Raw genomic sequence first — 11,233 nt, forward strand, 5'->3', positions numbered from 1 at the left:
TGCTAAAAGGAACTTTGTAGAAGTTCTTCAATATCAGCCTATTATCACAGTTATATTATTTTAACTTTATATATCCCAACCATAATTTCTCTGAAAGATGAATTCACTAAATCTATATTTCATAGTGTGCTACCATTAGACATCCCCAGAAACTTTCCATTTATGCCTTTGAGCATTGGAGGATGGAGATGTCCTCCTTTACATTTTCAAAATCATTCAGTTCCTGGAATGTGGGATCTTCCCCAAACAGCTGGCAGGAGATTCAAATGTTACCTCTGCAAAAGTTTATCAGAAGCAAACAAGCACAGGGGAGATTAAGCAAGAATTTCTGGGACGCCAGCCTCATAGAAGGAGCAAGAGATGTAGGGTGTGCATTGATCCTCTCAAGAGGACAAAGGTAATGATTAACTAAACCCCTTACACATTTAAATGAGATGAGAGCCAGGAGTGAAGACAAACCTTTCCTTTAGCTGGAGTGCTCCTCATGAGCTAGGTCCATCCTCACAAAGATGATTTCCATGAGGATCTTCTGCCTGGTCTTGAGTGTGCTGGGCACAGTATGGGTATGATCTTATTCCTCCCCTCCTTTTCTTTCTCTCTGGTGTGTATAATACAATTAGCTTTAGGTCTGAGTCTATCTTATTTCTGTCCTGACACAGCCTTCTAATCTCTAAGTCATAAAGGCAAGTTCCAAGATAGATTTTCCATTTCAAGATGTCAAGAGGTATAAATTCATAAGGGAAGTCTTATATCACTGCTTCATTTAAAAAAAATTGATAATTTTTTTAGCATTTTGAGTGGATTCTTTTTGTTTCAGTCATGGCTGGTTGAAGTGACACTGTAGGGAAATCAAATGTGGATATACTGGAATGAGAAAAATCAGGGATCTTCCTCTGCTAGACACTTTATTTCCCTCTCAGAAAACAACAGGAACATTTGTGTCACCTAGCAACCAAATCTTTTGACCTCTACAGTGGTGCCTGGCTCAAAGATGGCTGCTGACTGACTATGTCACTTTGTATTTGTGTTATTCTCCACAGTCCTGGTGATAATACTGTCAGGCTTCTGGAAGTACTTGCTGTATCTCTTCTGAGTATCCCAGTCTAAGTCTTTGAACCTGTAATTTTCCTGTTTTGGTTAGCATTCTGGAATACGTACCTGTTACTAATTCAGGCCTTGTTCCTCAATCAGCTATGATCTAATTGTTTTGAAGGACTGGAAATTTTGTCATATCTGTTGCTATAAAGCCTCTTGCCTTTAAAGTATGGTATTTGATGTCATTAGAATGTGATATTTTAAAATCAATCTTAATTTCTTATTTGTTCATTAGAAACAGAATAGGATAAGTTCTCGCCAAAGTTGTTTTTGCATTTCTTTCAAGACAGAAAAAAAAGACAAAAGTGGCTTAAAAAACATATTACATAGACAGTTAGAAGAGACAAATTGATAAGGCCCTGTGGTTATTTTGGAAGAAATAATATTCTCTTATAAAATTCCTAATTTTGAAAGAATTTATGAAATTTTATTCCAAAGGCCCATGTAAGAGAAGCTTCATTTATAAGACCCTGAATTATGACAGATAAGGATAGGAAACTCAGTTACTCCTCAGCTAATTATTTAGCTTGTTCATTTTTATTTATATCTTTTCCTTCATTGCTCATAACCCTAATATCAGATAGTAAACAGAGAAAAACTAAAGAATATTTTAACTCAATTTTTTCCTTCTACAAATATATTATCAACTTTTTCTAGAATAAATAATTTGCTAAAGTGATATTGTAGTTTATACATAGGTTTGCATTATTTCTCTTTTTACCTTTAGAAGTTCTAAAAAGAAAATGGATTTCCCCCTCATATTCCTATTCTTATACCATTTATTCTGCAATATGCTTGAAGTTCTTATTTTATCTAGTAATTAAAAGATAGTAATTATTCTTTTCAATAAATTGTTCTTAATTACTTGTGTTGTTATTTAAAGATGGTTGGGGTTTTTTTAATAGTAATAAGATTGCAAATTATAATTAATTACTAGAATAAGCTTTCCTGGATTAAAGAGTCATGGCAATTTTTTTTAAATGTTGATGGTATAGAATTCAAAATAACTAATGCCTAAAATCTAAATTCATTCATTAGTATGCAGTCTTGTTGGGGATAATCCCATCCTATATTATCTTATGGACCACAATAGAAATTTGAAAAATTTGTATTTCTAATTGTAAGGTGTTCCAAAAGTTTTCATTAATGAATTATTTTGCTTTTAATCTACTTTTTTTTTCCAAACAAAAAGGCCTCATAGCATATTTGAGTTACCTACAAAGCAATCTTGAGTCTGAATTGGCCACATTTGTAACTGTGCTGTATGCTTACCCAAATTATTGACCCATCTTGAAAGGTTTTGGTAGAAATCGATAGGCAAAAGAAAAATTAAATGAGGTGGTTTTTTGCTTATTCAATCAGGATTTACAAGAGAAAGAATGCTCAAAATTTTCCAACTATTTTAACTCTTTTTTAACCAGAACTTAATTAAAACAGAAAGATAAAATTGACCGAGTTTTGTTGATTTAAGTGTTTTTCCTTGCATAGGAAATCTTAAAAATGTCTATTTTTTTTTACATGCTCAATCGAGTGTGATAGCACATAACAGCATGGAGTGTGAAGCATACTTCATGTCATGTTGTCTCTTCCTGGTTAACCACCTCTGTGTGTGTGTGTGTGTGTGTGTGTATGTGTGTGTGTGTGAACTTTTAAAGACTGCAGATACAGAGACAGATACGGATAAAGAGGAAGGTGACTTTCTAACGGAAGGAGGAGGTGCACGTGGCTCAAGAATTAGCCTAAGCAAGCAATCTACCTGCAAAGAATCTGACTGGCCCTTCTGTTCTGATGAAGACTGGGTGAGCCCCGGGGAGTCGAGGGGTGACGGGTGGGGGTGGGGGTGTTTTCCCCTGTGGTGATAGAGATGCTCAGAGAGCAGTCGGTCACAGAAACTTTCCCCATCAGAGAAGTGTCTTTTCTTTTGAATTAATAGTGGAAAAATAGAAATCTAGTTCCAAAGCAAAGTTTTAATTACCAAGACGACTTGAACCTCCCAAACCCTGGGCCCTTGGTGGCATTAATAGATTGCATTTAAATTGGATATTTAGACAAGTACTAAGACTCTAAGTATTGTAGCCTAAGTATTCACGGGACCTAACATATGGTTCAGGAGCTCTGAGGGCATAGTGTAATGTGTCAAGCTCCTAACTGAAGGGTTGGCAGTTGGAATCTCCTAGGTATCCCACAAGAGGAAGATGGACATTTGTTTCCCTTTAAATATTTACAGCCTCTGAAACCTGACGGAGGGTCTACTATGTTAGACTTACCTCAACAGCAGTGGTGGGGATGTTGTGCTGCAGTGGTTAAAGTGCTCATCTGCAAACTGAAGACTGGTGATTTGAACTCACCAGCTGCTCCTTGAGAAGAAAACATGGCAGTCTGCTTCTGCAAAGATAATAGCCTTAGAAATCCCATGGGGTAGTTCTACTTTGTCCGACTAATTGTTGTTGTTGTGATGTGATGTCAAGTAATAGCTCTGAACCCTGCTCTATTCTGAACCAGTTTCACTGTCTTTGACACACCTACCTTCAACACCCTAGTTATTGTGTCAGTCCATCTCATCCAGAGTCTTCCTCTCCTGTGCTGTCCCTTAATCTTTCCAAGCATGATATCATCTCCAAAGACAGGACTCTTCTGACTAAATGCCTAAAATATATGAGAGGAAGTCTCAAAATCCTTGCTTCCAAGGACAAGCTTGGTTCCACCCTCTCCAGGATAGACCTGCTTGTTTTCTTGGAAGTCCATTGTATGATCAATTCACTTCTCAAGCACCACAACTCAAAGGCTTCAATTCTTCTTCTTCTGTCATCCTTGGTCATTATCCAGCTCTATGATACATAGCAAGTAATTGCAAACACTATAGCTTGGATCAGGTGTACCTTAGTCTACAGGCTGATATCCTCACTCTCCAGCACTCTGGAGAAGTTCCTGACAGAAGATTTTTTCAATGCAATTCGTCTTTTGATTTCCTGAGTGCTGCTGCAAAGAGTGTTGATTGTGGAATCAAGCAAGATGAAATTGTTAACAATCTCAATCTCTTCTCCATTTTTCACCTGGGTAAGGGAAACTTTGTCCCAGAAATTGTCCATGATCACCAGCCCTTCCTAGTAAGCACATTTAGGTGAATAGGTGATCAGGAGAGAAGGGAGGAAACATCAAGGACTGCATGAAATCCTTCAAACATGTTCTGGTCTAGGTCCATCAGGTAAACGTCTTTTTTCATTTTCAGCACTACAAATGCCCTTCTGGCTGTAGGATGAAAGGGTTGATTGATGAAGTCAATAAAGATTTTACAGACAGAATCAATAAGCTCAAAAATGCACTGTTTGATTACCAGAAGAACAATAAAGACTCTAGTTCAGTGAGCAGGAATATAATGGAACTTCTGAGAAATGACTTTTCCAGAGCCAGTAGTAAGTATTACCTGTTTACTACTTTGAATTAGTAGCAAAAACAAACAAACAAAACCCACAAAACATAAAAAAAAGTCCTATGATTAAAGCTACTGCATTTTCCAAGTGGAGGAGAGTGGAAGCAGAGGAGGGAGGATGGGCAGGGGGAAAATCATAGGGTTGCACAGTTTGGTAGGTGGAAGGGAGTGGGGTAAAGGAAAAGGGAAAGATCCAGCAGGGATCTGGAAAGACAGGGTAATGGCGGGCATAATTCAATGATGATTCATTTTATAAGACGTAATGAATAAGAGTGATTGTATGAAACACATGTGAATGAAGGATAGTGTAAAACACAATGTTTATGAACTTTGTAAGCAATCCAATATAAAACAATTTTTAAAAAATGACAGAAAAAAACAAAAGCAATTAAAAAAAAACCCAACACCCAACAACAATCTTGGAGTAGAAACACTTGCTTCTATTATATTCCTGCATTTTTAAGGAGAGGCATGTCTTGTGTCTTATTTTTTATTGTGTGGCATTTGAAAACATAATTTATAATTATTTAAGGTCACAAAGAAAATCAGAATTTTGGGTTAAACACTAAAAGGTGCTTATATTCTTTTCAAGAGAATATACTGAAAATGAAGTGGGCAAACCCTGTGAGCAGATATTTTGGTTCTTATATTGCAGAGAAGGAAGTAAAGAGGTGAAAGGGTTGTCCAAAGACACAGCACTCTCATGTGACGAGAGTAAGAACCCACTGATACTCCCCCACCCCAACTGACTATGTAGATACTTTTTAAAATAAAATGCCATGCTATTTCTTTTAGGACACTCCTTTGGAAAAATTTGACAATTTTTTTCTCTAAATCTGCACGTTAAGACTAAGAAACATGAGGTTTGCCCTAAAGCTGGGCAGTAAATTTAAATCCTGAACCCTTGCTTTGACTCCCCAGAGAGAAAATGAGATTCTCTCCTGGGATAACAGTAAAAGCAAACAAGTGTGAGGTCTTTAAAATTAGACTGTAAATAAATTTTAAAAGACAAAGACTCCTCACTAAAAATCGTGAATATTGTTTCTTTACTTTGGACTTTTAGGAGAGGTCAGTTCATGAAGTAAGATATCATGCTTAGAAAAGTAGGTCATCGAAAGAGAGGGAGACCCTCAATGAGGGTCATTATGTGAATGTATCAATGGGTTTAGGCACAGGAGAGATGATGAGGAAGATGCGGGATTGGGCATGGTTTTGTTCTGTTGCATATTAATAGGAGCCAACTCAACAATGTCTAACAAAAACAGTAGGAAGTCTTTCAGTACTTTTAGAGTCAATAGAGCAAAGGCTGGCTGGCAAGGGAGTGATCCTGTTAACATCATGAATGTTAAGGAGCTATTTCAAATCTAGCCATAAGAACAAAAACTCCTCAGTCAGAAAATTAATGACGTATTTCAATTCCATGATAAAATAATTAAAATAAGATGAAACTGTTTTATTCCCTAATTGTACCTTTAAAATTCCAAAGAAATGTCTTCTTTATTTATTCAAGTTTCTAATTGCTAAAATGGAGCTTTGGTGGCTTAGTAGTAAAGAGCTGTGCTGCCAACTTAAAGGCACACAGTTCAAATCTACCAGCTGTTCTATGAGAGAAAGGACGATCTCGTCCTGTGTAATTTACTTCCTCTGAAAACCTAACAGAGGGTCAGCTATGAGTTGGTTCCGACTTAATGGTACATAACAACAACAACAATTGGTAATAAGGAATCGTTAGTACTATTTGTGGATAATAGTAAGACATAACATTGTACAAAACCGAAAAGTCTAATAGATGTGAATTCCACAAATTGTCCATAAATATTACAAACAAAACAAAATAGAGAATATTTAAGACCATCTTTCCTTTTTTGCTGGATATTACAAGCAAGTAAAGCACTCAGTAGTTACTTTAATACTCCTATTTCCTATTTCAGACAATGATAACATTTATGGCCAAGCATCGGAAGATCTGAGAAGCAGAATTGAGATTCTGAAGCGCAAAGTCACAGAACAAGTACAGCGTATCCAGCTTCTGCAGAGAAATGTCAGAGATCAGCTTGTAGAGATGAAAAGATTGGAGGTAAGTTAATGGGGCTGATTGGGATTTCCCTGTTTTTGAGTAGCAGGAAAAAGGAAGGTACCACTCGCTCATTGCATGTCTATTACAGGCAGAACGCGGAGCTCTGGTGACTCCGATAACTACCCCAAGGTGGTACCTCTCTGGAGGCTCAAATCCACCTGCAGCTCTGAGGGAGAAAGATGAACAGTCTCTTCCTGTGACCTTACATCCTTCAAAAGCTGCTGGAGGGTCAACTATCAGTCAGTTCTGCAATGAGTTTCTATTATATGCAGAATCCACTGCCCTTCAGGCTACTCTGACTAAAGCAGTTCCTGAGACTGTAAATTTTTACAGGAGAAACTTAAGTGTTACATTCCTTGATTTTATTTTAGTTGCCATTGAGTAGATAGATTTGTGGTGACTCCATATAGAAAAGAACAAAAGGTTTGTAAGGCTTGAACCTTTTTGAAGCAGGTCACCAGACCTTACTTTTTAGGGGTTCCTCTTGGTGAGTTTGAAACATCAATCTTTTAGCTAGTAGTCCAGCACTTAGTCATTTGTGCCATTCAGGAGACTCTTAACTACCTATAAAGTAGGCAGGATTTTTACCATCCAATAGTAGAAGAAATAAGCTCAGAGATGTTAGTAATTTTTCCAAGAACGTATTTATGGCAAGTGTCCGAGGAAAATGCTAGGTTGCAAAGTTCTTGTTTGGTGCATCCTATCACCTTAGTCTTCCGTCTCTTTCTCAGGAATGAGGATCATTTAATTGAAGTTTCCTTTTAAAGAAAGAATGGAAGTTTCCTTTCAAGTATCCTATCCTAAGTTTAAGATGCATCTAAGTAGTTCCCATTGGTAGTCATGACTAGCCTTATAAGCATACAAACATGAAACAAGCACACACTTCTAGGGGAAGTAGAAAGATGCAGGGTCACTGTGGATTATAGGCCACTAGAGGACATCTAACAACAGCAGCAAGCCTCACAAGAGCAAGGACACCAATTGGCAGTGTCTTTTCTAATAAGTGGACACTTGTTTTTGTTGAGTACTATTGAGTCGCAACCGTCCCATAGCTGACTCTCCAGCAGGTTTTCAGAGTGAAGAAATCACATGAGAGGAGACTGCTCATCCTTTTCCTGCAGAGAAGCTGGTGTATTTGAAATGTATGCCTTCTGGATTATAGCACAGCTTCTTATCACTAGGCCACCAAAGCTGGAACAAGTAGGTCTCCAATAGAAAGAAATGAAGCTAGTTTTCAAAAATTAAATTAACACGTTGCCTCAAATGACTGTAAAATGTGTTTCTCAGCATGGTCATCAATTTAAAAGTGTGCAGCAATATGTTAATGGTCAAACTCAAGGACAAAGTTTATTTATACCTATCTTTTCTCTTTATCTGTTTCTCCTTTCCTTTAGGTGGACATTGATATTAAGATCCGATCTTGCAAAGGGTCTTGTAGTAGATCTTTATCTCGTGAAGTAGATCTAAAAGACTATGAAGATCAGCAGAGACAACTCGAACAAGTCATTGCCATAGACTTATTTCCATCTAGAGAAAATCAATACTTACCACTGATAAAAATGACGCCCATAACAGACTTCGTTCCTGGACATTTCAAAAGCCAGCTCCAGACGGCCCCGCCAGAGTTGGGGGCACTAATAGAAACAAAGCAGATGAAAATGGAGTTAGAGAGGCCTGGTAGACCGGGGAATCCCCGGGGCGACACTCCATCTTCTGGAACAGGATCAGAATCTGAAAGCTCCAGAAATCCTCGACCTGGTCATACTGGATCTTGGAATCCCGGCAGCTCCAGACCTGGGAGCTCTGGACCCTGGAATCCTGGCAGCTCTGGACCCTGGAATCCTGGCAGCTCTGGACCTGGGAGCTCTGGACCCTGGAATCCTGGCAGCTCTGGACCTGGGAGCTCTGGACCCTGGAATTCTGGCAGCTCTGGAACTCGGAATCCCGGAGGCTCTGGGAGTTCTGAACCTGGACTTCCTTCCACTTGGAACCCTGGAAGCTCTGGACCTGGAAGTTTTAGGCCAGATAGCTCAGGACATGGGAGCACCAGACCTACCAACCCTGACTGGGGTCATTTTGAAGAAGCAGGAAGTATAAAAACAGAGACAAGGAAAGAATTCCCCACGGGCAAACTCGTCACTTCCACAGGCGATAAAGAGCTCCTGATTGGCGGTGAAAGGGCTGTCTCTGGTAGCACAACCAGCACTCATCGTTCTTGCTCTAAAACCGTCACTAAGACTGTGATTGGCTCTGATGGTCGCAGAGAAGTGACAAAAGAAGTGGTGAACTCAGAAGACGGTGCTGACTGTGATGACACAAGCGACTTCGGCAAGTTCCATACTTTAACTGGCTTGGGGAGCCTAGATGACTTTCGTATCAGACATCCCGACGAAAGTTCCTTCTTTGACACTGGTGCAACAGAACGTTTTTTCTCAAGTATCTTGACACCTACATTCAAAGAAGAGTCTGGAAGTAAGACCCAGTCTAGGGGATCTGACATTTTCACAGATTTTGAGAGATCTTCCAGTCATCAAACTAGTAGCACAACGGTCAGCAGAGGAGGTTCCACATCTGAAAGTAAGACCTTTAAAATGTCAGATGAAGGTGGGAGCGAGGACATTGGAGGAACACACGGTACAAGGAGAAGCCATACTAAAACTCGCCTTTCAAGAGGTATCCACACTTCTCATTTTGAGAAGCCTTCTTTGACCCCTTAGACTAAGTTATTCCAGCAATGTGCTCCCATGGCACTTTGCACTTTCTGCTTTAACCTCTCTCACACTCTATAAATACACCTTTCTTTCTCTGGTTTTGTTGCTAGACTGTAAGTTCCATGAGGGCAGGGATTGTGTCTATCATGCTCAGCTCTGTATTTCCAATGTCTAACAATGCAGAGGAGTACTCAATAAACTGTTGTTAAACAAAGTTGTTAAATAATCCTTCTGAACTCGATTTGGAGTTTGTTTAGCCAAATTCCTTCACCATTCAAAAGGTGTATAGTTGCAACTCTCACTCATTTTATTATTCAGATTTTATTACCTGTCTCAGTCGGCGATTAGCCCAGGTTAAAAGCATGCTATTCATATTAACTGATGCTGACATAAGTAGTTCCAGTTCCTATGAGGGAAATCCCTTCATTTGTACTGAGAGAGCTTCTATCCCAATGTGAATGTATCTCTTCCACCAAAAAGAAATCCTTATCACCCTTCATTTAATCTGGGCCATGCCTTATATAATTTTTTTTTTTTTTGGTTCAATGAGAATAACTTCTTCCAACCAGCTCAATTTTTTTTTTAGACTGTGGTGATGTCCTCCAGACACATCCTTCAGGTGCCCACAGTGGCATTTTCAAAATCACGCCACCGGGATCCAGTAAGATTTTTTCTGTTTACTGCGATCAAGAGACCGGTTTGGGAGGATGGCTTTTGATCCAGCAAAGAATGGATGGATCACTGAATTTTAACCGGACCTGGCAAGACTACAAGAGAGGTTTCGGCAGCCCCAATGACAAGGGGGAAGGCGAATTCTGGCTAGGCAACGACTATCTCCACATGCTAACCCAGCGGGGCTCTGTCCTTCGGGTGGAATTAGAGGACTGGGAGGGGAATATGACTTATGCAGAATATCAATTCCGGGTGGGTCCCGAGACTGAAGGCTATGCCCTGCAGGTCTCGGCCTACAAGGGCACCGCGGGTGACGCTCTGGTGGAGGGATCTGCGGAGGATGGGCCCGAGTACACCTCTCACGCAGGCATGCAGTTCAGCACCTTTGACAGGGATGGGGACCAGTGGGAAGAGAACTGTGCAGAGGTCTATGGAGGGGGCTGGTGGTACAACAACTGCCAGGCGGCCAATCTCAATGGCATCTACTACTCTGGAGGCTCCTATGACCCGAGGGAAAATAGTCCTTACGAGATTGAGAATGGAGTGGTCTGGGTCCCCTTTAGAGGATCAGATTATTCTCTCAAGTCTGTCCGCATGAAAATAAGGCCTCAAGTGACTCAATAAAGGGACTGGAAAGAGAGGGGGAGAGGACGAACTCTGTTATGCTTATTTAGGATAGTGGGAGAGAAATGAGAAGAAAAAGTAGTCAGGAATCTTTACAATCCATTAAAAAAAAAATCCCAGGTGCTATTCCATTGTTCTATGTACTGTAGCTAAATGTAACCGAGAACCTCTTAGTGCTTTTTAAAAAATAAAGTTATATATGTTTTTTTTTAATCTTTAAAATAGTTCTGTGGGTTTTCAAATTATTACGGAGTTCTGCCAAGAGGCATGGAAAGTATCAGAAGAAAGTCCCATTCCGCAATCCTGAGGAAGCGATTTTGAAATCGTCTTTCTCTTCCCATTACCTCAAGCCTAAAATTCATTGTAAAGTAAAAAAGTTTGCTTCCTCCATTCAGTTTGAAGAACTTTAAGACAGTATCTTAAGTTAGAAATCACTGACTTGAACAACATTTGGCATTTGTTATGGAATTTACAGGTTGCAAATGTGTTCAGAGCTTAGAAAACAAATCCAAATGGGTACTGTGATATTACTTCCCAATGTTGTTGTTGTTATGTGCCGTCGAGTCGCTTGAGACTCATAGCGACCCTATGTACAACCCTGCTCTGTCCTATGCCAATCTCACT

At 39.5% G+C, this 11,233-nt stretch overlaps 1 protein-coding gene across 1 annotated transcript; it reads left to right on the forward strand.

The window, feature by feature from the left end:
• Positions 1 to 509: 509 nt before the first annotated feature.
• On the forward strand, positions 510 to 10,609 carry FGA (fibrinogen alpha chain). The gene is made up of 6 exons (XM_006884456.1): positions 510 to 563; positions 2,751 to 2,894; positions 4,325 to 4,508; positions 6,457 to 6,602; positions 7,997 to 9,275; positions 9,900 to 10,609. The coding sequence occupies exons 1-6, from the start codon at positions 510 to 512 to the stop codon at positions 10,607 to 10,609; spliced, it is 2,517 nt and encodes an 838-aa protein (XP_006884518.1).
• Positions 10,610 to 11,233: the final 624 nt, after the last annotated feature.

This window comes from Elephantulus edwardii, unplaced genomic scaffold (genome assembly GCF_000299155.1).
Source record: "Elephantulus edwardii isolate Elephantulus edwardi_28Jun2011 unplaced genomic scaffold, EleEdw1.0 scaffold00034, whole genome shotgun sequence".
NCBI classification, from domain to species: domain Eukaryota; kingdom Metazoa; phylum Chordata; class Mammalia; order Macroscelidea; family Macroscelididae; genus Elephantulus; species Elephantulus edwardii.

Coding starts and splice junctions, on each gene's coding strand:
- FGA (XM_006884456.1), top strand. CDS start 510: ATGATTTCCATGAGGATCTTCTGCCTGGTCTTGAGTGTGCTGGGCACA. Junction 4,509..6,456: donor TGACTTTTCCAGAGCCAGTA/GTAAGTATTACC, acceptor TTCCTATTTCAG/ACAATGATAACATTTATGGC. Junction 9,276..9,899: donor TAAAACTCGCCTTTCAAGAG/GTATCCACACTT, acceptor TTTTTTTTTTAG/ACTGTGGTGATGTCCTCCAG.